The sequence below is a fragment of the Streptopelia decaocto genome (assembly GCF_964273445.1).
Source record: "Streptopelia decaocto genome assembly, chromosome: 1".
In the NCBI taxonomy this organism is placed as follows: Eukaryota; Metazoa; Chordata; class Aves; order Columbiformes; family Columbidae; genus Streptopelia; species Streptopelia decaocto.
Genome location: NC_138663.1, coordinates 15,136,715 through 15,164,660, shown reverse-complemented (window position 1 = coordinate 15,164,660; position 27,946 = coordinate 15,136,715). Strand labels below are relative to the sequence as shown.

At 40.6% G+C, this 27,946-nt stretch overlaps 1 protein-coding gene across 6 annotated transcripts; it reads right to left on the bottom strand.

Moving 5' to 3' along the window:
• Positions 1 to 14: 14 nt before the first annotated feature.
• PUS7 (pseudouridine synthase 7) lies at positions 15 to 21,559 on the bottom strand. 6 transcript variants are annotated; one of them, XM_082047956.1, is made up of 19 exons: positions 21,435 to 21,559; positions 20,130 to 20,276; positions 20,017 to 20,048; positions 18,520 to 18,598; positions 17,471 to 17,940; positions 15,451 to 15,547; positions 15,238 to 15,339; positions 14,845 to 14,989; positions 10,461 to 10,572; positions 9,100 to 9,177; positions 6,875 to 7,003; positions 6,532 to 6,657; positions 6,190 to 6,251; positions 5,604 to 5,764; positions 4,630 to 4,756; positions 3,783 to 3,884; positions 2,606 to 2,735; positions 1,473 to 1,564; positions 15 to 758 (listed from the first exon to the last, which is right to left on the bottom strand). In XM_082047956.1, exons 5-19 carry the CDS (start codon positions 17,824 to 17,826, stop codon positions 622 to 624), a joined length of 1,956 nt encoding a protein of 651 aa, XP_081904082.1. In that variant the 5' UTR covers positions 17,827 to 17,940; positions 18,520 to 18,598; positions 20,017 to 20,048; positions 20,130 to 20,276; positions 21,435 to 21,559; the 3' UTR covers positions 15 to 621. The 6 variants fall into 6 exon arrangements, with proteins under 6 accessions (XP_081904082.1, XP_081904085.1, XP_081904081.1 ...); XM_082047959.1 differs by having other exon boundaries at positions 17,471 to 17,855; XM_082047955.1 differs by having other exon boundaries at positions 20,168 to 20,276.
• Positions 21,560 to 27,946: the final 6,387 nt, after the last annotated feature.

Genomic DNA, 27,946 nt, shown 5'->3' with positions numbered 1-27,946 from the left:
ATTACTGATACACAGACTTTTAGGTTAATTTATTTTCAGCACCTGTTCTTTGGTACAGGTGTGAGTAAAGCTGGAAAATACACAAGTATTTTCTCAATTAAAAGACCAACTAATTAAAACAGCTGTACATCTTTACAGCACATAAAAAGCCTTGCTAACAGAACCTGTTACCACATCAGCACAATTGTACAGCAAAACCCCCTGTGATATAAATGTTCATTGATATCTTAATTCTGTTGTAATTATCTTCCTAAGCTGTAATTTATTTAGTGTATTTGAAGAGACTTAGAGGTGAGCTGAACTCATGAAAACATTCAGTGCTTGCCAAAAAATAGGCAAGCTAAACATTCTTCCAGGTCTGAAACTATTATAAGCCCCCTTCTTAACGATGCGCCCATGTTACCGCTCAAGCAACTTACTCATTAAAAAGCACCAGTCACTAAGATCTATATTATATTACAGCCACCATCTTGCAAATAACTACTGAAGTAAAATGCTAGCACTAATAAAAACTTAAAAAAATACAAATCTCTTACTACCAATCTTTAAAGATTTGTACAGAACATGTAAATAGGAAAACCCTTTATATATGTTAAAATCTAAGTCACTTTTGCAGTTCATTCAGCGTAACCAGGTAGTATTCAGTTGTGTCTGTTTTTTTATGCTGGTGTCCATTTTCAGAACTTCTCGAATTGCCATGGTAGCATAAGTGGATGGGGGAAGGGAGAACTCCATCTTTAGTGCTCTGAATTTACCATCTATCATAAGGCATAAGAGGAGACACAAAGCAAGAAAACATTAAGGACATATATAATGCTTGTTCTGGATCCTATATAAACCGGACTAAAAGTTTCCATGACCAGCTTCCCCAACCCATAAAATGAAACCACCACCACATTCCCATTTACCATCCATACTAGCATCTCATAAAACAACTTCTTTTATCTCAGCTAGAAATGGTGTTTGGGGGGTTTTATTCTTCTAAAAGCAAAATTAACTTTCATTCTTTCAAAACTGAATTCCTAGCCTCTCTTCACGTTCTCTGGAAAGTAGCGTGTTATAAAAAGACTTTATGACCAGAGTTATATAAAATAATTTTGATTAAATTACGTTAAGTATTTGAATAGTCTCTTACGTTCAGCACAAATAATACATACTCAAGAATATTGGTAGTTTGTGGCTTAATTCCTCCTTGATGCATTTCATAGATATTTATTGCCAAGCATTAACTCAGTTTTACCTAAGTCTATAAAAAATGTAACAGTCAATACAGACTATGGGAAGAATTGTGTGCACTCTTGGGAAATAAGGGTCCTTATTCAGACACCTAACTTTGGATATCTTTAATACCATTGTTTAACAGTCTAGTTAAATGAAAGTTCTTCCTTAAAAGAGCTTTCAATATGTTGTAGTTCAAAGCAACAGCCAGATCAAACTTCTGTTTGCAGCCATCAGCAGAAAAATCAACATACCTGTAGGAAGAACTGGTAATGGTTTTCCTTCCAGCTTATCCAAATCTGTAGTAAATAATGGGATTTTGGGATCATCATATGCGACGACCTCCCTTTATGAAATACATAAGATTTTTAAAATTATTATTTTTAATTATTTAAACATTACATATTTTATTATTTTATTAAAATACTATTATTCCAATTTGGCAGTTGCAACTGAAATTGAATTGATTTTCTAATAAAATAAGTTAAGGCAGCATTTATGGTGCAATATGTAGTAAAGCTTTGCCCCTGATGAAGATCATAAGAAAAAAAAAAGGCAGTGAGAAGTTTCTTTGCATAATTCATCTGTTTTACCTCATGGGCTGTCAGGATTTCCAGCTGTGCTAGAAGTAGTTTATGAAATTATGGGAAGAATGGTGTCAACTCTTAAAAATACTTAGGGGGAGGGGGATAAGTCTTCATTTTGAAGAAAGCCATCTAAATTTCTTTGAAAAGGCTTAAATACATATTTGCTCTTTCTGCCATTCATTTAACAGAAATTACATACTTAATGACAAGGCTAAAAAAGCAACTAGGAGCAGATAACCTTTAAACATCAACATTAAAGTGTAAACATTTGTATTTTTTGTCTCACTCCTAAACCATCTATATTTTTTTGCTACACATCAGCAATCAAGTCTTTCTGCACATCTTTTCAAAAGGTATTTATTCAGTTGCCATATGACAACTAGGTTGTATCTCTAACATCAGTGATTTAGCAGGTTTAAGTGATCCAGATCTTTCTGATTGACAGATCAGACACCAACTCTCTCATAGCAAGACTACAAAAACACTTGGTTTTAATATTATCGATCATGGTTTCAACATAAATAATTATCTATGAAGTATTCAGGCAGGCCCTTGCAAGGAGTGTAACAACTAGACAGATGTCTTGACACTCATGCTTTACAGAACCAGAGGACCAAGAAGTAAGGCTGTGGTTCAACTTCAGCTGCATAAAAAACATGAGGGAAACGCACAGAGACTCCTTCCTACCTGTGTTTCAGTCTATATGGACATTGCCTGGGTCAATCTAACGGTTCATGTACTTAGTCATCCCACATACACCCTATACTGTCAAGTGTAATTTCCTTCATCTTCTATCTTACCAATTGACATTCTGAGGTCGAATGATGATCTTTCTGTATGCTCCAGAAAGTGAATAATCTCTGATCTTATGCCTCATGTTGTTGATATCAAGATTGTCAGCTACTAGCATTTCCTTGTAGGCCTCACCAACTGCAAGAGCAGAAAATATTTAATAGCAGAGAGCATAGCATGGCTGATTGAAACAGCCTATTTACATGGATCATTCCTTCCCTTATATTCAGTAGTTTTCAGCATATATGGGATAGATGCTACAGAAAAGTTAAAAATTACTTATTGCAAATCTTACTATCTACAATGTTAGCTTCTAAAACCTGATTAGTAGAAGCTGCAACCAAGAAAGAATCTTAGCAAATCAAAATTTCAGCTGAAAAGTTTACAAAATATTTTATTGACATTTCATTGACATCTCATACATGCTTTCCAATTATCTGTGTTTCACAAGACTAATCCAGGTTTATGGAGGGATAAAAAAAAAAGATGGGCCAGACTACCCATTGCTCTATCTTTGAAAAAGCAGCTGAGTGAAGTTGAGAGCCCTCTGAAGAAACTGGCTGGTAGGGACCTTTAAGTACACTGCCAATGAGAGGAGCACTTCTGTTACAGTCGTGTGTCTTTAAGTAAGGGCATGTGCATGCACACCTGGGGAACACAGGGAAGGCAAGGGAAATACAAGAATCTACTGCAGCTAAAATGCAGTCTGGTGCCTCCCATTTGCAGTGCAATTGCCAGCATTACTTCATGCAGTTGGGAATTTTAAACAGGAGTAAGTTAGGCTCACTGTGGGCAACTCCTCATATAAATATGTTGAATGTAAAAAAAACCGCAGCTTTTCTTTCCAATCTTTTAACTCAATGTGGTTCGGTGCCACACCTCATGTCAAACGGATCTTTATCTTGCAAGCGTTTCAGAGATGGGTGATAAATGGGATCCTTGCTCTGTGACTTACATCTGACAGGCAACGAGTCTCAAGTGACCCAACTGGTCTTTTGAGGACACTCAAGTACAAGAGCAGTTCAACCAAACATTGAGGAAAACAAGTGTATGTATTGGGACACTTGCTTGGCTAAGTAGGGAAAACTCAGATTCAGAAATGGCAAGGATGATCTAGGGAATTAAACATGAGTCACTCACTTTGGTCCCTGGGAAAAATGTACGTAAGTTAACAGTCAGACTTACTTTTATGCTTTGGATAAATAACATCAAATCCAGGCAATGGCATTACTACATCATGGATAGTGTAGTTATCAACATCTCCTTCTTCGATATGAACAGCTGTGGCTACAATCAGGACAGAAAAATGAAGAGCTACCAGTATGGGTGCCTGTGACAGTTAACATTAGCTAAAGTTAAAATGAACCACTTGATTGAAACAAACCTACTTTGAGAGAGATAACTACTGTGTTTTATCTCTGCTGAACAGACAACATTTCCCAGAAAAGAAGTAATGAGTCTTTAATGCTGTCACAGTTACTGGCAGAATCACAGACTAGTTTCCAGTGACTTTTTTAAGCTGAATGAAGTAAGGACTGCTAGATGAACAGTCCAGAACCAGGCATTAGGCACACATGAAAAAGAAATACTATGGATGTTCTCACCCCAGGGAAATGCCAGAGCAAATCCAAGTGAATAAAGTTTTCACTGAGTGGAGTTTCTGCTTTACAAGATACTAGTGCAGACAAAAACTTCTGTGGTTAAAACATTCATAACATACTTCCATCATTCACCATAGCACCACCAGGTTTGAGTTCGTTCTTGAGAACAATCAGCCATTCATAGTCTCTCTTTCCTATCCAGCTCTTTGGAAAAACAAGCAAACCAACAGCTCATGGAAGTGTAATACCTAACATCCAATTCCTTGCAAAATTTGACTAAAAGCAGCCAATGGATTCAGAAATCACTGGATCAAAATGGGTGAGAGGGAAAAGAAAACATATATACAGATTCACGTAAACAGATATGTGCCTTGTTTTCCCAGGAATTTGAAGTACACAGCGTCATTGGCTTTCCGTTTGGCTGATTTTACCTCCTTTAAGTGTGAGATCTCCTGGTACAGCTCTAAGCCCATATTCTTCTATTCTCTTGCTCACCATATTATTCCACACATAACTCTGGTAGCTATGGATATACATTAAACGATTATTTCTTGGTATCTAGAGGTAAAGAAAAACAAAAGAAACATTAGAAATATGTACTTTTAGTTTTTTCTCTCAATCATAACCAAAAAGACATGTATTTGAAACATCAGCTTCCCCAGCAACAAGATTAACACAATTTCTTGGTATACAGATTTGGGTTTTGTTCATTCTTTAGGAAAGGAGCATGTGAAGAAATAATGTTTTTACGCATTTGAAATCCACATGAAAAGCCCCTGTGCTTAATTATTTTTTAAAAAAAGCTTTTTTTTTTAATTCAACTGCTCAAACACGAGGCTATTATAAACCACTGAATTCATCCTCAACCTCTTGAAATCTTAAGTAACCTTTGCAGATGAGAAAGCACAGTGTTATTCTAACTTCTTCATAAACAAGAAATTATCTCTCAGCTCCTACAATGGGCCCAGCAATTTACTGGTGATTAAGTATTTTCTCCAAAGTCTTGATCTTGATTGCAATACTTGAAAATGACAGTGAATCCACCGCCTCTATGCCAAGCTGATTCATTAGCACACTGTCAGTTTGATTTGTACTTCTAAAGCAACAGAAAAGCTCTGATACTGAAACTCTGCACAGTTCTCAGATCTGTATTATACATGGTTACATTATAACTGTATTGCTACCAATATACCAGAGATTCTTGTATAAATTGCAAAGCTCATCATGCATACATTAATTACAGTTACCATACAGCAGTAATTCAAGCAACAAGGCAAGATAAATGTGAAGTTCTTACACTTAACCTTCTACTCATCAAGCATCTATGAGTCTATCTCAAATTCATCATGAAACCATCAAAAGAGCGTTTATTCAAGTAAATAACCCACAGCACTTTTACACTCACTATGCCAAATGCAGAGATTATGTTCTTCATTCCATACTTTAAGAGTCCGCGTAGAAGCTGTCCTTCCACGCACCTTTTTACGGGTAGTTTCTTGAGGGCTGCTGCTGGATCTCTAGTCTTTGCCCATTCTTCTCTGCATTTTACTAAGTAGCCCTTTTCAGCTAGAAAAAGGATGTATAATAAAGACATTTTAACTACACACTAAAAAGCATCCATCTCACCTTTGGTTAAAACGGTTGAATAAAAATTAAAGTTTCAGTCACAGTAACTACACAGATAAACAGAATCACCCACTAGTTGAGGCTGGAAGGCTTCATGTGGAGTCTGAGCAGACTCTCAAGTATTCGTGTCCCTTCTCACCCCCACTGCAAGAAACTGCGCAGCAAGGAGAGAGGAGCAGAAAGGCAGAGAGTCTGACGGTTGCTTCTCCATTGCTAAGCTGGCTGAAGTTTAGCATGTGCAAAGCTGTCCTCACAAAAGTCCTTTCAAATTAAAAGAACTGAAATCTAAAAATGTTTTTCCTGAACATGCAATTGTTGGAGGAGGAGAGACCGAGACACTTGATATATGATTTTTCAGTCCTTACCTCCGGGCCGTGGTTTTAATATCAAATCCATTACTTCATTCCAATTGTTCTGTAGAATAGCTCTAAAATTCAAACAGTAAAGTTTATTAAGAACTGACTAGATATATTTTAAGGAGATTTAGCCATCTTACAAAAAAAAAAAGAAATATCAGTGTTTAGATTTGCGCAATATTAAAAGTAGTGGTATTATACAAGATACCTGCTGAAGCAAGTTCAGAAACAAGTTCTTTCTTGAATCTGAAATTAAAACTGGCACATGCAATATGCTAGAAAAACATTCCCCAAAACACATTAGAACTTATATAGGGCTGGTTTTTATAAAGGGATGAAAACAACACATACCTGCCAATTTGATATGTAGGAACAGCTGTGGTTCCAAATCTTTGCATTCCATAGTAATTAATGAATCCAATTTCCCTGAGAGAGTGCATTGCTTGCTCTATCTGGTCATCTGTTCCTGTTATATTTCTAGCATTAAAAAAAAAAAGTTATAGACAGATTATTAAGGGTTAACACTATTTTGTGATCTACATAATATTAATGCTCAACATCATACAGCACTTATCAAATTCAGACCCCTGCCAACAGAAGGACTTTTCTTCTTTTTTTGTAACACAGGATGTACCTATTTAAAGGAAAAAAAAAAAATCGATCAGAACTGTCTAAATACATGCTAACATATTACCTGAGGACAACAGTGAAATGGTTCCCTTGCAGTTCTCCTAATTTCAATGGATGGTTCTTGTAACTGAAATTTCCTAATTTGAAGTTCATCAAACATTTATTCAAATGAGCAAGCCTTTGTGCGGTGATTCTAAAACAAAACAGACAGTGACCAACCTATGGTTAGAAAAGCAAATAGTTAAATAAATATAGAAATGCCGGCATTTCAAAACAAAAAGCAGCAAGTCCAGCTTTCCCAATTTTCTGTTGTTGCCTTTCAAAGTATTTTAATGAAATATCTAAAAGAAAAGAACAGCTAATTCTTAAGGCTGCTTATACAAGAGAAAAGGTATACTGTGACAAAGACTGTTAGTACTGTCTTGTCACATCTATGTTACAGTATGCACTCAAAAAACCCTGTTGCAATTTTGATGTATAGTGTACCCCACATGCTGCTTTATTCAGGTAACTACACCATGAATACACTCCAGTGAGCACAGTCATAAACACAGAGATAAGTAATTAGCTACTGTGTAAAGCTTAGTGCGATGAAGCAGTATGAAATCCAATCTGTCACTGATATCTCTCGTTTTTGTTGCTCATACTTTTGGAACCATATGCTGTTCTTTGCATCACTGAGCTGCTCTTTGACACTTCCCCTAAAATTTACAGCAGGGCAGACAAGTGTATCAACTAGCATGGCCAACCTATTCGCCTCAGCATAGGCTGATAAAGTCGGGTCTCCTCTCCTACATCACCCTCCTCCAAGGCTGTGCAGGAGTCGAGTTCTGTGGCACTGCTGAGCAGACACCACAAATCAGGACGTCCCCCCAAGTCAATGCTCACACCACACTGAAGTTCTTGGACACAGCATTAAATGTGATCACATTAAAAGTAAATGGAACGGTGCCTGAGATGGCTACACCACAAGTTTGGTTAATGGTCATCACTTCGCAAACTTGCCTTACAGCAATGAGAATCTGGGGCCTCTCAAGATTCACAAATTAATAATCCCTTTTATATGTGTAAACATATGCACATGCAAACCACTGAGAGGAAAAATATGAACAACTGATTCGTGAATACCCTACTTTTAACAAGGATTTGATAACATTTCTAGCTCTCAAACCTTGGAGTTCCTCACTTGAGGATGTGGTTTTCAAAGAGTTGTAAACAGCAGCACAGGCAGTGTCCAAGCTGGCTAAACAGATCTCATAATATATGACTGCAAGGCATCCATCATTCTCAGTTCTGAATGAAACACTAATTTCAGTTGCCCAGAAACCATGTAATTATCTTGAAATACAACAAAATTAATTTTATTTTATCTTAGTAGGTGATTTATAGAAGTAGGTTAAGGCAGGAAAAATTCCTCATCAGTTTTTGCCCCTTCTGCCTACTCACAGACAAGCGAAGGCAGTGGTTAGCCTTCTCTGGAGCTGTTCAGAGAGTTCAGTGAGAAAGAAAATAAGATTCCAGCTGGAGGAAGGGGGAAACCAAAGTCCAGAAGGAAATGGGACATCATTTCCCTCATGTCATTCTGGTTTTCTGCTGTTGCATGGGAGCCATGCAGCATAAGAGCACAGAGGCAATTTGGCCCATTGCTTCAGCCAAAGACGTGGACCTTGTTTCCCCAAAAAGAAGACAGGGTCTTATATTAATTTTTTGCTGCAAAAGATGCGTTAGGGCTTATTTTCAGGGGATGGCTTATTTTCCTATGAACAACAATCTACATTTATTCTTGAACAAAAAAGAAATCAACATTTATTCAAATATAGCCATGTCATCATATTCTGGAACATCCATCAGCTTTTCTTAGTGAAGGGTCTATCTGTCCTGCTGGACTCTATCGCCAATTAATTTTGCTTTTTTACAGGTACAGCTGCCTGGACACTATTTAAGTAGACTTTTTCAATGAACTGTAACTAGGGCTTATTTTTAGAGTAGGGCTTATATTTTGAACAACCTCAAAAATCCTGAAAAATCATGCTAGGGCTTATTTTTGGGATAAGTCTTTTTTGGGGAAAAAAGGGTATCCAGCATATGACTCAGAGCAGCACTGACTGAAAATCCCAGCAATCACCATGGCATAAAAAGGGATTAGAGCATCTTCATTAATACACGTGCTTTACACGATCAGGACCTGAATCCACCATTTGTGTCACATGCACACTGAGCCTTCAAGGTATTCAGTGAGACATTCAAGCTGTCACAGGAGTGCAAATACTCCAGGATATTTTCACTTACCTAAGAACAGCGATCTCTTGAACTGTTATAGCCCTTTTATCTTTAGTTCCCATGTAGGAAAATATGTTTGGCTTCACTCTTAAAAGCAACAGGTACAGATGTTATATATATTAAAATAGCCAAAGACAGAACATAATTTTCAGCATAATTAACTACAATTACTAATCTTATATATTAAAAATAGAAAATATACATATATTCCCCAGAACTAGGCTACAACTTGACACCCCTAAATATGTGTGAGATTTTCTGATCTCATCTGTAAGTACATAAAAAACAGAGAAACTTCTGTTATATGTCGACAGATTTACCACAAGGGTTCTTTCAGAATATGATCTTTGAAGTACTTAATATGTATCTACTCAATGCACAAATGTGCAGCCACCACTAATTCACACAAACACACAAAAAAATCATGTCCATTTCTTCCTCAAACTTCAAATAATATACTTGAATATCATGCATGCACGTTATGTGAGAATATGAAAAGTTAATTTAAAATGCGATCTATTTCTTTCCTTGAGAAGAAAATTTCCTTTCCACTTTGTACTTTACAGCTGTTACACAGGGCATATTTCCAGTTATTTCAGCTACAGGCACCAGGGAGTAGCAGGATTGCCATTACATACATTTTTCTACCAAACTATGCTCCTACCGCTCTGTTCTCAAATACAAATACCAGTAGTGTACTGGTCAGAGTCTAGCTTAAAAACATTTATTTTTGGACAGGAAGGGGAAAGGGAAAAGGAAGGGAGAAGTGGGAAAGTTTCCCTATGAGTAAATCACTGAATTGACCCAATTTTAAAATAGTCCTTCCTCTGCAATTCACTGGGTTCACATCATGCCTTTGGCAAATCTTTTTGTTGCTGCACTTGATGGGGTGAAAGGAATGAAGACTCTGTTGCCATGGAGAAATTAATACATGGAACAACAGTTTATCAAGTGTAACTGCTTAGGAACTGATCAGCATATTACCACAACGATATCTGACAGGTTCATAACATACTTGCATATATTCACACACTGGGAAACAAAATGGCTTTTAATTCGGGTTACACGCTTTGAGGCTTTGAGCTGCAGGAGCCTTTCTCAGATCAGCCAACTTCAGTTATGGACCTTTTTCTATTGAAGCAGTAGGGTAGTCTTCTAAATTTCCTGGGGTCATTTTGTTACATCCTCACCTCCTTCCAAAACTTTGATATTCTAATTTTAGGGGTTTTTTAACACTACACTAGCTACAAATTAGGCAATAGTAACCACTTGTGTTGCTTTTACATAATTCTGATGCATAACATTTACAGTAACATGAACCATACAGAGGAAGGGATGCATGCCAGTCAGGCTGGCAGAAACAGCCTTACCTTAAAAATTTGGACAGGACATTAATGGCATCCATAGTATCTTTGTTCTCCTTGTACAGTACAAAGTGGCAGTAGCTTCCCCTAGATTTTGGCCAAGAGTGTTTTCTTGGATCTTAAAAAATAAAAGGTTAAAATTTTAAAGTGTCATTTAAAAAAAAAAAAATTACTGTTTTTGCCATTGCAGCTACATTTGAAACAAATATGTAGAAGTCAATTTCTACTAATTTCCATCTGCTTTGAAAAAAACAACAACCTGAGTTACTAACAGCAAAAGCTGCAAAGCACATTGAAAAAGACCTTCTCTCCTTTCACTGGGCTGTAAACTTCTATTGATCAATTCTGTCACCCAGAAAATCCTGAATGAAATGGTGACAGTTCCTTTGTAATGAAATTATCTAAATATATACCCTAATCATTTAACTGCCATATTGCCTGATTAAAAATCTCAAAACCATTATCATTACACTGGCTTTCAGCCACAAAAGTCACTCTACATTTCATCTAGTGCCTTCTATAATAGGTGGGGATCACTGGAGCCCTGTTTGTGCAGACACTACAATTTTTATTTGTAGTACTAACATTTTTATTTCTGTATGATTTTTTCTGTGTGTGTCATGCAAAAGCACAGGTCATATCTCTAGAAAAGCCTAAAAAAAAAGTATACTCACAAAAAATTACTTTAAGGTGCATTTTTTTTAAAGTCTATGGAAGAGAGAAACCTGGCACAACAGAGGCATTAACAAATAATTCAAGGCAGATACTGTGCAGCGTTTAGAGAACGCCAGAGGGAGAGAGAACTTCAGCTCCTGCAGACTAACAACTGATTTACAATTCTGTACAGTTATTTGGTGTTTTCTGCAGAGGGAAGAAAACTGTCAATGTATTTGTCAAGCTCTTGTTGCACATAAAAGCCTCCAGAGAGAAAACTTTCCTTTTACAATTAGCCACTGTTTATGTTATTACTGGGATGGGGAATTGATTCTACACTGGTTTAGCAAACAATTAAGGTGCTTTGTTTATCAATTCTTTGTTTTATAAGAAAAAGCCTAAGGATTTGTTCTGTTTTAAATAATAAGTCCCTTACCTCTTGGTAGCCACCAAGGGGATATTCCTGATTTTGTACAAAAAGGACTTAAGCATCTTTCATAACAGCAAAAGCTAACTGAACAAGCCAGTCCTATTCCAGTGTACAAACACCAACACAGGAAGGAAGTTCTTGGGAAATGTTGCACTTTGTATTCATGTTAGTTTTCATTATATCCCATGCAGATCAGTGACTGTCTTCCTGGCAAAACATAATTCTTCTTGCCTTTTTTGAGAAAGTGCCATCCACACACACACTTCTGCAAAAACCTTTTCGCTTGCTACAGTATACATTTTTATGCACTTTGTTTTTAATCACTTAAAAATTATTGCAATGTTTGCCTTGTACCATCAGCTTCTAAGAAAAGCCCCCCCTACGGAGTTTCCTAGGACTGACACTGAGCAGTATGGTCCAAAGCCTGTTAAGAGACATGGTGCTCCTGCTGGTCTCCCTTCTGAGCGACCACTGTTCTTGAACACAGCCAGGGAAACACTGCATTCAGCTTGAAGAGCTCAGTAATTAGAAAGGAAGAGAGGAAGACAGAGCGTGATTCACAAGGAAAGCCTTCTCCAGCGGGAACTGTTCTTCAACCAATCCATCTTGCACATGGTCATTTCAACAGTCTTCAAAAAGTGAGCCCTAACCTGGGCTAGACTGAAAGGACTCTATAGATACTATACATACCAATGCGCTCCTCATGCTCTGGGCATCCCTTATCCCCTGCTGTGGCCATGCTAAGCACCGGGAGGCTGCAGCTACAGTCCTGGTATTTAACCATTCCACACCCAATGCTTCACAGCATTCAACTGGGTGGATGGACCAGAGAGACAGTCTGCAGTCCTTATTGCTGTGTTTCAGAGTCATGTTACATTTCTGACAGTAAAATTTTCTTTCCTAGCCCTTTTCCCAAACCTTTTGCTGCAAGTGAAGGGTTGAAAGCTCTTTTATAATATCGGGATAAACTCAGTTGGTAGTGTTTGAAATATAAGGCTAAAGGGCAAAGGCTGGGCTTAATGAAATCCATGAAAATTTACCGTAGATGTCAAACAGTATCTTCAAAACTGGTAATTCACACCACTTTTTACTGACAGATTTTTCTCTGCACTGAATGACTACTGCCTATAATGCACCAGGAAAAGAGGTAGCACAAGCCCAATTCTTGGCTGTTTCAGGAAGTTTTATGCATTACTAAAGTTTGGGCTTTTTTTAAGAATTAATTTTGACTAGTTTGGCCAGTCTTGTTGATAATTAGGTCATAATAGTTGGCATTTCATTTTGTTAGCATGAAATGTCAACATCTCTTACCTGTTGCAGTTCTGACCTCTGTCCCAATGCATAGCATAAAGAGCACAAAAGAGTAGCATTTAATTTTTAGACTGTTGAAGGGTTTTTAGAGGTGAACATGCAGGTTTATGGTTATGGGATTGTTTATGCTTTAGAGAGCATCCAACAGTTAGGTGGTGGATGACAGCAATTTAGACAGTTATGCAATGGAATCGTGCAGAGGCAAACAGTGAACATATGGAAAGCTTCAACTGGAAATGCAACAAACTTCATTTGTGGACAATGATGAAACAGCACTTTACTGACAATTTAGTAAGGTGGTATTTTAAGTATTTTGGGTGTAAACTTACTATAGACACAAAGCGGCTTCTAATTTTAAATTCTAGGAAAATATGTTTGGTAACCTTTCTCATTATCAACAAAAGTAATCAGATGTCTCAGCTAATATTTGAATATTCTACACTTCTGAAATGTTTATTGCCTGGGGAACCTGCTCAGGACTAAGATGTGTTAGCGGCTGTATAAACATAAATATAATCCTGACTAAAAACTTGTGCTCTTAAATCCTACATTCATAAGCATTTACACACAGTCACTGAAACTGCACACGTTTCTACAAACACACACAGGTGTTTATAGCATCACAACTTAGAAATCCAGGTTTAAATAGGTGATGCTCCTCTGCATCACAAGATGGTGCTCCAGACAGCGTTTTAATCCTATAGACACATAACTAAATTCTTTTCAGTGTATTTCAAATACTTGAACTCTTTTATATAGTGTCTCTTAAATCAGACTGGTCAGCTTAATAACAACCACTCGACTGTAACAACGGTTGAAGAATAGAAGTAGCAGAAGGAAAAGGTGGTGGTAAAACCATTACAAACCAACAGAGAACAAAAGTGGCTGAGGAGAATTTTGTGCTGGCAAGTATACATACTCCATGCATAAAGCGTGCAGACATACAGGTTTTCTAAACATGGTCAAACAAGATACATAAACACATTATAATTGTACCGATAAAAGTAAACCATTCCCATATCTGCTTAGAACAAGTCTTAGAAAATAATAACTAAATTGAATGTGGAGATAGTGTTACTTCCAGTTTTAAATTATCTTCTTACCCTTTCTCCATCTCCATCTTTAAAATGAAAGGGCTAGGTTTACATATTTACATACTGTCATTTGTAGTAGGTGAAAATGACATAGGAAAGCCATCAGTTTAAACCAAACCAAACCAAACCTTAAGACCTTTTTTAAAAATGTGCAACATTCTGCATGTAGACAATCCTCTCAACTTAGAGTAGCAACAAATTTGTAATAATATTAAAAGATGTAGAACACATTAATTTATCCCCAGTAACCAAAACAGTATTTGGCAAGATTAAGGTGGATAATACTTCATTTTGAAAATCCTTCATTACTTTGATTATTCCAGAATAGTAACTGTGATTTATAATAAACAAAGACAATTTTCTGCAAATATAATCAGCCTTGGAAGCAGAAGTAGCCTTAAAAATCATGGTAAATATGTTTATATCAAACTATATCTCTGAGAAGACAAACAGGTGCCTGTCTCTACTCGAGCCAATAAGAATTTTACCATGGATTTTCAACAGTCAAGATTACACTGACTGTCAGCATTTCAACTACAACCTCTTAACTTCCACAATGCACACTCAAACATCCAGGTGAGTTCATGAAAGCTAAGTTCAAACAATACTGAAAATAAAGCCTTTATTTGCTATTTCAGTGCAAACAGGCAAAAAGATCCTCACTCTTCTAACACAGTTGTATTTGATGAACGGCTTGGAAAGAAAAACAAGTAGAAATTTAAATTTGAGACACTCCTAGTGTTCCTAGTCATTTTATATGCACCACATCAGTTGCAAAGAGAAAAAAGCAAAGCCAGGCTACACTAGGAGGTACGTTCCATTTAAAGTACTTACTAACAATTTTTATTTTGGGGGTAATTTTAAATCTACTTTACCCAACTGCTGTGATACAGAAACTCACTTGCCAGTGCTTTTTTCCCAGCAGCATGATAAGCAATAATGTATTTTTTTCCATCTCGATCTTCCGTTTTAGTCTCCAGTCCAGGAAACAAGGACTTCACAGCCTGATGGATAACAGTTCTTTTTTCTTTGGTGTCTTCAATTACCTGTGTTAATATACACACATGCAGAAACCAAATAAAGTAATACAAAAGGGGGTGCATGCTCTGAGTTAAATTTTCCATGCTTAAAGAAAACCTACCAAATTTCGCTAAACTGGAAACATTTCAGTATTATCTGCTGCATCATCTTCAAACTGCTCTTACACGTGACATGCACTAGAAGGCACGTACCTTCCACTCACTCCCTCCCTCATCCTCCCCTTCCCAAAAATGGTATCATTTATCAATTTTACCTCTATGGCAACACTAGTTTCCTTATTCTTAAGAAGCTGGAGCTCCTCTAAACGCTGCTTGTCGTCATCTGACAAAACTGTAAATGTTTCTTCCGATGGATCCTAATATGTATTTGGGGGAGGAAAAAAACAAACATCCAATAACCCTCATGGAACAACTTTCAGCCTACTAATGTTTTTGCTTAAGCAGCAAAGCCATTACCACATCTTTACCTCACAATTTACCTCATCATCCACTGGAACTGAAAAGTCATCCAAATGGCTCACGCGCCCATCTTTGCCTATTTCATGGACAACAAAGTCCGAGTATCTGATAAAAAGAAACACATTAAAATTGTAATTTAAACAAACATAGAAATCCCATATCACAAAGTCCTTTTCCCAAGAAGCTGTTAGTTAGCAGAATTCATTCAAGAATTCTGAATTCACATAATTCAATTCATGTAAAAGAAACTTCAACCATGAGACGGCTGTACCTATTCCCACCCCTCAGAAGGATACCATGAGAACACAGACGGAAGTCTGGCGTATCTAAACACAGCAGACTTCTTTGCAGATAACCAAACACCTACTGTAGTTATTCTGAGCCGTCTTCTCACTAGCTTGCAGAGATCAGTAATGCAGATCCTCAATCCCACTCATTACCAACAATTAAGATTCTATTGCATTGCTACAATGTGAACACAAATGCATTAACTCTGTCACTTCAAACAACCTGCAGAATGAAGTACCTGCTAGCCACTCTTTAAGGAAAGCAGGACAAATCCAGGCCTGTTACATATATCCAATTATAGACAACATCTTTCAGATAAACAGCTCATCTTGATAGTCTATGACAGCGACAAAGAATTTGACTGTGACATTTGCAACCATGTCACTATGTTCAATAATAAAGACATTCTGACCTGAAGAGAGCAGAGAGTATGTTGCAATTGCTAAATGATTTTTAAGTAGCATCTGCTTGTACAGGAAAAAAAAAAAAAAAAAGAAAAAAATTCTCAGTCTATGAATGTTGAAGGATGAATAAAACTTCACCATGGGAATGTTTCTACTGTATCTCCCCCGAGCGCCCGTTTGCCATTCCCCTGTGTAGCCATACATCATATTGGTAGAATTCCTTCCTGAGGAGTGTTATGTGTCCTCTCTTATTATCTGTAGCTGTCTAGACATGCTAGTGACTGTTACCATAAAAATGCCAGGATTAAATTAATGATAGAAGTTATAAACTAGGATCAAAGGAAAACCATGAGCTCACGGAAGTTTCTACCACCTGGTTACGTTTGGCCACCTTTGTTCAAAACTGGCAGATTTCCCAGAAGGAGGTTCAGCACAGACTGTGTTTCCCAGTGAAGGATTATGCTAGCTGCTTACTGCTGCATATACAGATTAAATACATACATAATATGTACATATCACTTTATGATGTAAAATGAGGTAGCTATGAAGCCAGTATTTAAAAACAGGGACTTCTTGGTGTGTAAATAAAGCATCCTTAACTGCTTTGCTAAGTCAGGGCAATGATAATTCTCACTTCAGTGATATTTGCATTTGCATTCTGTTTTATTTAAAGATATTTAAGAGATTTATTTAAAGATATAATTTAATTTTTTAAAACTAGACATTTCATTTAAAAAAAAGCTACTTAACCCCAAACATCTTATTAAATATCTTATGTAAAATTCCACACTTTAGTTATAGAATTCCCTTTTACGTTTTGTAAGTGACATTACAACTGATCAGACTATAATTTAAAGCCTAATGGACCATCTGACAATATACATGGTTAAAGACTTTAGCATAAGAGAGTCAGGGAAAAGCAAAGAACCACCAAAGAGGGATGTTTTCAGTCCTGTTCTCCAGCGCCTCTTTAATCAGCGCTAAAGAGTGGTGCAAAAGGTGAGTGCACTGCATAAGGTTTTATGCTGCTGCCAGAGAGCAAGACAAACGGCAAAGCTCAGTGTAATCATGTATTTCTGCCTATATACAGCTTCTTTCTTCAGAGCTCCATTTGACCGGAGAGAGAAGGAAAAAAAAACAAATAAAACAAAACCAAAAAGCAATAACCCCACACACTGATCTAGAAAAATCCCAAATTAAACCTTTCAGTCTCAGCATTAGGAAAACAACATGATGAGCCTCCTGAGTGGCCACACATAATCCAGTTGCATCCTGCGAGTCAGAAAAGGAAAACTGAAAACAACAGTTGTTTAACATACATAAGACAAAGAGTTACCTTTCTTTTAAGATTCCAGAAAACCCTTTATGAGAGCTAACAAATTTAGTTATGCCAACATCACTTTCTGTGAGTCCATGCTTCATCATGTCCGCAAAGCTCTCTGAATCTCCATCTTCATCACTGTCCTCTAGTTCCTCATCTTCCTGCTCTTCACCTTCCTCGTTGGGGATTATTTCATTTTTCGTGTCCTCAAGCAGAGATTTGTCAGGTTGTTCTGTTCCAGTCTCAATGCTCTGCCCAGAGTCGTTCCCTGTCTTAGAATTCTCTGAGATCTTCTGCCTCTTAATCTCATCTAGATCATCCTCAGAGTGAGGACGTTTCAAGGATACACTATTCATTTCTACAGTTTCCATGTTTAAGGCACAGTGTAGGGTAGAAAGCCCTGAGGAGCAAGAAGAATGGCTTATTTCCCGTCCGCTTAAGAGCAATATCGATACATAGTCTCTTCACTCCAAGGACTCTGGGCCCTGCAACAGTTCAGGAAAACCACATAACTTTCTGCTTTTGTAAGTTAAACATCAAGTAAAGACATTGTACAGCTAGAAACAATATGTACTGGGGAAGAGAGAAGGGAGGTGTTAAGGGGATGTAATACTGAGCCAAGGCTCCATGCACGTTAAGCTGCTAAAGAGCAGGATTCAAGACCACACAAACCATTTACCACCATCCTCACTCTTGCCAACTCTTACCACAGCTGCATCCAGCCCTGTGCACACAGACTCTACTGTTGACAGCAATTTAGTGCGTAGGAAACGTTCTGCTCCCAAGCCGTCTGTTAAACATGACTACTCTCCATTATTCCTTGTTCCACCAAGACTCCATCTTGAGGGATTGAGAGAGGATGGCCCCATTCCCCCAAACCTGAAATCTCATCTCTTCCTTTTCTATGTTCATCTCCCTAACACACACAGTCCCACACAGAACTCCAGGTGGCAGGGATTCAGACCAAAAGATAATAGGGATGAGGTAACAAAATCATTGAATGAGTGGGCTGAACAAAACAACAAGCAAGTGAAATGATCTCCGAGACGAACATGACTACTGACACTGGTGGAGCAGAGTTCTGACTCTTCCCGGGCAATTTGAGCTGCCACCTTTCTGTCAGCAGAACTAGCACCTTTGGATCTGAAAACCAGAGGAAAATTAACTCTTTGAGAAAACAGGCCAAAAAACCCAACTATGAAAACATGTCAGCCACCTCTGAACCCAGGTATAAACAGTTGTGTACGAGCAGACACAGCTACTCAGATGGACAAGTTAATAACAAATAAAGTTGTAGAAGCGTTACCAACATAGTGACATAACACAATAATGCTATTTAGCAAGATACAGCACAGAAGCTTGGTTGTATTTCTATGTTTCTGAAAGGAGACCGGAGTTCCTGTCTCTCAGCATCACCCAGCTGGCACATTGGTGTGCTGGGGATAAACCACAGCTTCTGGTACCAGGGGGCTGCATGGGAGGAGGCCATCAACTGTCCCGTGCTGGTCATGGCCACCTCCAGCTGGGCCTACAACGGACCAAACCCAGTGCCTGCCAAAACTCCAGCTCATCACATAAGTGCATGCTGCCCCTGTTCCAGCTTATTTAAGAAAGGCTGGAGCTGCTGGTGGCAGGAGAAGTGTGACAGTGCACTAAAGAAGACACGGGGGGGAGGCATGGGGAAGGGGACATTGCTGAGGACATGGCTGGAGGGGCACTCCTGGAAAGAGGCTCTCTGCACCAGAGCAGGGACACCCCTGAGGGGACCGCAGCTGTGGAGGTGTCCATGCCAGCACAGGGACATCCTTGAGGGGCCCACATAGGAGCAGAAGAAATGAGAAAGAAGGAGCAGCAGAAAGAAACCTCCATGCAATAATCCCAACCTCCTGCATCCCCGCTACCTCGCCCAAGGGATGGAGTGTAACCTGTGGGGAGGGAAGATGAGGAAAGCAGGGGAGGAGAGGTAACTGAAGTTGAGGCTAAGGAAGGGGAAGGAAAGGAGTTCTCCTCAAGTGTTTAACTGTTTTTCCTCTTTGTATCTCACCAGCCAAATCAGTAATTAAAAGTTTATGTTAACTGTCAGTAAGTCTCCAAGTCAAGACAGTTTTGCCCACGACAACAGGCAAGTTTCTAAATTCATAGGATGTAACAGTTACTAAGAAACTAATCTAAGCACAGAGCAGTATTTTCGAGCTATACACATCATCCTATATTAATTCTCCAGCCACCAAATAGCATATTCTATTTCATTTTAAAGGAAGACTCATTACTAAGTTAAGAACCACCATGTGGTAGGTTGGTAACTAACTGTTGCCAGTTAGCTGTTGGCCACTGCTGGTTTCACTGCCTGGACTTTTTGCTGCAGAGGTCACAAACTTAGGGTGAAGAGGCAGCAACAACTGTTTTAGAAACACCAGAAACATTTTGCTCGAATGAAGAACTGAAAATGCACGCTAGAAAAAAAGAATGGACGAAAAGGAAATAAGAACTTATAAAAGTATACGTACAGCCTGAAGAGTGACAAAACACACAGAAGCAGAACTCTTAGCAAATCACTGTACCTTCAATCAGAAAGCACCAATTTCAGTTTGTCCTGAAATAAAAGTGAAAGTCATGAAAACCTTATTTAAAAATTAAAAAAAAAAGAAATTCATAGCCAAGATAAACAATTCACCATCATTTCCAGATTCTTCTCCTATGTACCAAACTTACAGAGCCCAGGTTATAAAGCACGGATGTGGAAAAGGCTTCTAGATGGCTTGTGAAGGTCTTTGCGTGGCACACAAAACACAACTCGGCACAGTGAAATCCTCTGAGACACCTGCCAAAGGTGGTAACAAGATAAATTTTGTAAAAATTGTAGTTCCTACTTACTGAATGGTACAAACTGCTAGAAGAATTCAACATTGGCCACAAATACTCTAAAGTTGTCAGATACAACTTCTTCTCACAGCAAAGGACTGACTCACATACAACAAAGTACTGCCCTGTGCCAATGGGTGGCTGCCATCTGGGAAAATTTTTGGAGGTTAATTATTTGAAGCAGCAAGTTGAAGTGAGTGGGGCACAAACTGTCTCACTCGGGCAGACTGCTAGTGAGAAGCACCTATTATTTTCTGACAGCTGCTCAACCGTCTTGGTCCTTCCAGCAAACAGGTGTCTGCATAAAAGCCAGAATCTGCATAAACATCCACAGCAATTTCAACACAGACCATGTTTCAGCAGAGACGGAATTTACTACTATGAATAATGCGCCTGATTCTCCCCAGCAAGTAACGTCGAGTGCTTACTTGTGGCGCGGCTCCTGCCAGGCAGACACACAGGCTGCTGGGGGCCACGGGGCACTGCCCACTTGAGAGAATAAATACTAGTAGGAGCGCGCCAGCGCTGGGTACGAGGCGGATCGGATTAAAAGCCGACTGATGAGAGAGCACGACCCAGCCCCGCCCGCAGCAGCCCTTCCAGGCGGCGCAGAGGGACACCCGCCCGGCTGCGAGCAGCGCCTGCCGCCCGCCATGCGGGGGAAGCCAGCACGGCCCGGCACCGGCGGGGACACGGCGCAGGGGAGCGGGTGCAGCCGCAGCGGGCAGCGCTCCGGGAGGGCCAGGCCGGAACAGCAGCGGCAGGTCCCGCGGCCCGAGGGCAAGCGGAGGGGCTGGGGCAGGCGGGAGGACGGGGAGGCGGCGCCCGGAGAAAAGCGCTGCCGCTGGGATCCCGGCACCGCGCGGCTGCCGCTCGGCCGCCCGCCGCGGGAGCCCTGGAGCGGGCCGGGGAGCGCCCGGCAAAGCGGGCGGAAAGTTGCCCCGAGGCCGAGCTCCCACCGGCCCCGCGCCTGGGCTGGGAGCGGGAGCTGGGAGCCAGGAGCCGGCCCCGCCGCAGAGGCCGCGGCTCCCGCCCGCCGAGGAGCCCTGGGCGGCTGCCGGGGTCGGGCGCGCCTCCGCCCGCGCCGGGCAGGAGCCGGGGAGCGGGTGCCACTTACCGCACGGCGGCACGGGAGGACGGGCGGGCCGGCCGCCAGCGCCGCGGGGAGCGAGGGGGCGGCGGCGGCAGCGGGAGCGAGCGGCGCGGGCCCGCCCCGGCTCCGCGTGTGCGGAGGCGGCCTCCTGCCTGCGCCCGCCCCCGGCCGCCCTGGCGCCGTAGCGGCACGGCCCGGCCCGGCCCGACCGGCGGGGAGCGCTCCTGCCCGCCCGCCGCAGCCATTTCCCGGCAGCGCCTCAGCGCCCAGCACAACGCTGCCGCTTTGCGGTGCCGGGCTGGTCGCGCCTCCCGCAGGGACAGCGGCGAATAACCCCCGGCACTGGGCGCCGGGTTGGGTCCCAACGCGGAGGGAGGGAGGGAGGTGCCAGTAACACGGCGCCTCGCAACAGCGAGATCGCGTCTAATTTAGAGTTTCCAGGCCGCAGCAGCCCCGCGGGCGGGGACCGGCCGTCCCGGCTGCCCCCAGCGACAGCAATGGGGGGCAAGGAGGGGGTGCCCATCGAGGGGCTGGTCCTGAGCTCGCTTCCGTCAGGTCTGGCGTGCAGAAGCTTCCTTTGACGGTAGAAAACAGTTTGAAGCATCTAGGGGAAGGAGACAAAAATTTACAAAAGAACAGCAACTCTACAGAAAAAGTTTAATTTCCAAAATACAGCCATCGCTAAAGCAGGGAGTCATGGCTACAAGGCAGTGGCCTTCCTGAGCTCCCCTAATGTTTGAAACAGATTGTGCTAATTGAATATTAGTCCCAGGACACCGGCATGTTCGAGTACCATTTCACAATTTACACCATATCTATGCAAATCATGCTACCATTTTAAAACTAAATAAAACCAGTCCTTTAAGTCTTTTCTGACATTGTTAGAATGTCATCTTCTACCCTCCTTTGTATTTTAAGCAGTGGTGCGAAGAATGTCTTTGCATTATCTTCAACACGTATGATTTGTCTTTACTTTTAAGACCCTTTGTGTCATATCTTAATCCTTAGACTTCCTCTTTGACAGGCTATTAATGCCACTGTAGTTTCTCCTACTTCTCTAGTTGTATTCTACTCATCACACTCATATGTGAGGAGACTTACAACTGCTATGCACAGATGGGTGACTCATTTTCTCATCCCTTGCACTCGCTTTGTCATTCTGCTCCAAGAGGGAAGGTAACACAATGGACTGCCTTGGTTTGGATTTAAAATCACAAGTATGCGTGCCTTGCTTTATGGCTAACTTATAAAAGGAAATGCACATTGCAGTTAGAAGGGAAGGAGCAAAGATCTGTGGCTATCCTTAGTTCTAGGTAGAAGGGGATCCATACAGATTTATTTTATCAAGTGTGAGGGGATTAAAGCTGTGTCTTTATCACAGAGCTTTAATTTACCCCCTGTCCACCCTTCACACTTGGAATTTAAATAACCTGCTAGAAACCAGTAGCGCTATGAGGAATGGGTTTCATGTGCTCCTGTGAACAGGACAACACGGACTGGGAACAGTGACAGACATCAGCAATCAACAAGACAGAGGATGGTGTTTCTGAAGACTGTAGCATCACGGAGGAATGCAGAGCTGGGACGGCTGCTGTCCAGCTCCCAGGCTGTCTCGGTGGGAGGGAAATGCAGTAAGAGCTATGCATCGTTTGAATATTGCTGTCATCTGACCAATTGCTGTAGCTGCGGTATGTAGATGTTCAAAGGCAGTTCCTTCACCTCTCCCAGGCAAAGACAGCATTATCTGGCTGAAAATATCTGGCAAGACTTCTACCATGTATTGATCCAACTCTTCTTCTCATGTAACTTTTTGCTTCTTTTATGTTGTGCAACATTCTCGTTTTTCTTCCTCCAAATTCCTATTGTACATTAAGTACCTCCCTGTCTACAAAATCCTTGTCAGTAATTAAGTAGCTTGTATGTTATAACCTGTGCTTGCTATGATAATTACCCTACTGCTAGTTCTCCCTGTTGACTATGTTCATCTATCATCCATTACCATCATCTCAGATAGAATTTGGAGTGGTATGAAGTGCCTCATATAGCGAAGAACCAGCATTTTGAAGGGCCTGCAGGTGCTACCACAAGGTAAATAGCTAATAATATCATTACTATGCAGTTCTCAAGTTTTCTAATTATTCAGCAAAGTTTATTACTCCTTTCTCAATATCAGTAAGCAATCTCTGGCAATTAAAGAACTATTTGCTTGTGTCTGAGAATCTACAGACAAAATCCTAGAGACCATCTGTCCTATGGTTCAGAGGCTGGAAGGAAGGATTTGCTAGTTCTGCCTCTAAGATAAAACTGAGCTGTTCTGGCATGCAGAGACCATCAGTACTTAGAAGATGGCATGTTCAGTCCCCTTCTGTTACAGTCTATCCCTAACATGGTTTCCATGTGCGGGCTGGCAAAAGGCACATGGTCATCATCACTTTCTATTACTCAAGTACTCTTGTATGTACAGAAGTACAGTGTAAATTACAATAAGAAAATAATGATATGGCTGCAACTTCAGCTTGACTTTCTCCTCTAGTTGATTTAACAATTGAAAATACTCTATTATAAATGGTCTAATATACCCATCAGGTGGTATGATTAAAGTATTATTTTAATCTCAACAGAGATGTGAATATCAGTATGTTCCCACAGAAACTTTATTTAATGCAACCTAAAGGAAGTTTGTTTTGTGGGAAAAAAAAAATTATGACTGAGCATAGTTATGGCCTGTAAAAGTTTATAATGTCTTCCTGCTCTCAGACTCCCCAGGAGGGGAAATCAGGATCACACACATTGGCAGATGGGAACATAAATCTGGCTAGGAAGAGAGCACAAGGGAGAAGCATGTTAAGTCAGTCTCCTCCAAAGATGCTCCTCGAAAACCCAAAGGTACAAGGTTGAACTGTTCCCACTCCACAGAAAAAACTAATAAAACAGAACAGCAATAACTGCACTCACTCGTCTTCAGTTTTATGCCTCCCAGGGGCACAGACAATCAGGGAGATAAGTTGCAATTTTACACCTCTTTGCACCAGCTGCACTTAACTTGGTCTGATTTTTACCTGTCGCTAACAGCACCACAGAGAATTAAAAGAAAAACTATTAAAGGCCTAATGTATTTTTCATATGTAGGTTGTTTGCATTTCTAATGCTTAGTTTGAAGCCTTGCATGAAGTGAAAAGTGGAGGTGATAATTCATTACCATGCAAAATCTAAAAGTACAGTATTGTGAAAAAACATTATTTTTCTTCAGATGCACAAGGTAAGTAATTTCAGTGAGAAGCTTCTTTGAAGTATGTTGAAAACAGTCCAAAAAGAATCATACAGGTTTCCAAAATAATGACAAATATGGTTTTCAGAGAACACAAATTATCAAGGCTGATAGTGCTCTAATAGGCCATAACCTTTAAGTTGATTCTTCCCGCTTTCCCTTCCCCCATCCCTTTTCTAAAATGAAAAGCTGCTTATTTTTCAAATTAATCTCTCCAAATCCCTTGGTCAATTAGTCTGCAATAGCAGAAAGGTGGAAAAGCATCTTATCTAGACAGACAATGAGAATTTTAGGCAGACAGGACTGGGGTTTTTTTTGACCAAGTTTGTTCCTCTCTAAAAAAATTAATGATATAAAGGTAGCTGTAAACAAATCCTCAGTCACTGTGCTGTACGGAGTAATTTTAAGTTAAGAATGTATCTGACTGTAGAAGATTAAATAAAATCTTAACCATAGAATTGGGAGTTAACTGTGAAATACATGTTCTTTTTTGTACCTTTGTTTCACTGTTAGAAGTTTGATTCGGGGATGTTGTAAAGCTTTGCAGCGTGTAGACAAAAGAGGATGTTATCGCCCACAGATCAAGTGTCTTTGAGTGGCAGTGTGGAATTTTTGCAAAGACAGCAAAGAGCAAATATTACAAGAAATAGGAATCTGAGCTGGGGGAATAATATATATTTCTGCCCCCACCTGCAATTATCCCAGAAGGCCTTTCACCTTCAAGGGCTGAAAGACTTTTCTGTGTGTTTGGTCATGGGAAGAGGAGAAGATCACTGTTATTGATGTGAAATTTTGTGCCCTGTTAAGCTTCTGGTAAAATGCCTGTTGTCCTCAGTATGACTGGATCTGGTCACTGAAAAACACCTTAGAAGTCCCAGCATTCTTGTCAAAGATTGAAAGACATTAAACTAAAATAGATTATGGCAATACCTATAGCGGGTTTTTTTACTCACAGCTGTGAGTTACTTTAAAATCTCACAATCCATAGAGAAAATCCTAATACCTGTGTTGGACTAACTTCTAGGCTGTAGCCACATTGTAGTGTTCCCTCTTTACACGCCTACGTCAGCAGAACTGCCTCCTTGGAGTTCCAGAGGGCAGACTTTGGCCTCTTTAGGAGCCGGGTTGACAGAGTCCCTTGTTGGGCAGCTCTGAAGGGCAAAGGAGTCCAGGAAGGCTGGTTGTTCTTCACGAAGGAAATCTTCACAGCACAGGAGCAGGCTGTCCCCATGTCCCCAAAGACGAGCTGGTGGGGAAGAAGACCAGCCTGGCTGAACAGAGAGCTTTGGCTGGAACTCAAGAAAAAAAGCAGATTTTATGAGCAGGCAACTCGTGAGAACTACAAGGATGTCGTCAGGTTATGCAAGGAAAAAATTAGAGGGGCCAAAGCGCAACTAGAACTTAGTCTGGTTACTGCTGTAAAAAACAAGTTAAAATGTTTCTATAACTACAACTACATTAGCAACAAAAGGAGGTTAATGGTTAGACTGAATGATCTTAAAGGACAACAGGTTGACCATAAGCCAGCAATGTGACCTTGTGGCCAAGAAGGCAAATGATACCTGGGGTGCATTAGGAAAAGTGTGACCAGCAGGTTGAGGGAGGTTCTCCTTCCCCCTCTATTTTGCCCTGGTGAGGCCACATCTGGAGTTCTGTGTCCAGTTTTGGGCTCCCCAGGTTAAGAAGGACAAGAATTACAGGAGGGAGTCCAGCAGTGGGCTACAAAGATGATGAGGGGCTGGAGCATCTTTCTTATTGAGGAGAGACTGAGAAAGCTGGGTCTGTTCAGCCTGGAGAAGAGAAGGCTGAGAGGAGATCTCATCAGTGTCTATAAATATCTCAAGGGTGGGTGTCAAGAGGATGGGACCAGACTCCTTTCAGTGGTGCCCAATGACAGGATGAGGGGCAATGGGCACAGACTGAAGCACAGGAGGTTCCATCTGAACATGAGGAGAAACTTCTTTACTTTGAGGGTGCCAGAGCCCTGGAACAGGCTGCACAGAGAGGCTGTGGAGTCTCCTTCCCTGGAGACATTCAAACCCGCCTGGACACATTCCTGTGTGATCTGCTCTGGTGAACCTGCTTTAGCAGGTGGGTTGGACTAGATGATCTCCAGAGGTCCCTTCCAACCCCAGCCATTCTGTGATTCTATGATTCTGTCTTTTTCAACCTAAACAATTTGGTGACTAGTTCTTCATGTAATTTGTGGATGTTAAAATCCAGAATACAGCAAATCCTCCACCTTTCTGTCACCCTTCTCTTTCCTGCTGCCCGGAGATACTATTGATCCTTCATTCACTTATGGATTTGTCCAAACTGGATAGCATTGGCAAAAGTAATCCCTGGGTCCTCCTGCCTACTTGACAAAAGGAGCACGACTGACTTCAGGCTGTCTAAACAGGTACAATTTCAAATAGGAAATAGGTAATAGGAACATATTATATCATAGCATAATTTCACTCCAGCTCGATAAACTGGACATTCACTGGGCTGGTGCATAGGTACTGGGAGCACACAGATAACCTCTCCTGTGCAGCTGAGGTTGAGGACCAGAATCCTGAAAATATCCCAGCAAAGTCTGTCTGTTATATGGAGTGAGAGGTACTTGCCAATGTTTAATCATTGAGCTTAGTGACCTGCCTGACAACATTTTTCTGTCAGGGGAATTATTTACAGGCAGCTGGAAGGTCTGTAAGGAGGTCAGGAGCCTGGCTCAGTGGCAAACTTAGAACGCACCTTTTGGGGAACCTGGCCAGGTACCTGCTTGCTGGTCAGCTGGGAACATGGAGCGTGTCCCAAGAGCAATTCACCTTCATTGTATTTTTCAGTGTACAAAATTACCTTATAATTATGAAACAAGTGCAATGTTAGGGAGAATTCTGCTTTGAGTCTATGCTTGGCTGTGGGACATGGTGGAGGCTGTATAGTGATCGGATACAGTGGTTTGCTTGATTCTGGTCTTGTGTCAGACACTTGCCAATATTGCTGATGAATAGTAGGGGTGAAAGAAATATGAAAAAGCCCTGAACCAAGCGATAAATTACAATGTTAATTTCTTATTTCTGCTACCAGATAGTCATGCAGTCCTTGGAGTTACTACACGAGGTTTAAAATGTTGAAAGAGGAATTCCAATATGATTTTTAGTGTCCAGATAACCTCTGAATTTAAACTCTAATAAAGTTTTTCACCAAAATGAGCTGTTAATTAGTCAACACTATATTCAGACTTCTGTTTAAAAAACATTTACTTCTACAGAAGGGCACCCAA

What these genes read in the sequence shown, in the direction of transcription:
- PUS7 (XM_082047956.1), bottom strand. Translation starts at nt 17,826, where the DNA reads ATGGAAACTGTAGAAATGAATAGTGTATCCTTGAAACGTCCTCACTCT. An exon ending in TGGGAAAAAAGCACTGGCAA is followed by an intron (nt 10,573 to 14,844) that starts GTGAGTTTCTGT and finishes TTATTTTTTAAG; the next exon opens with ATCCAAGAAAACACTCTTGG. An exon ending in TAATCTCTGCATTTGGCATA is followed by an intron (nt 4,757 to 5,603) that starts GTGAGTGTAAAA and finishes CTTTACCTCTAG; the next exon opens with ATACCAAGAAATAATCGTTT.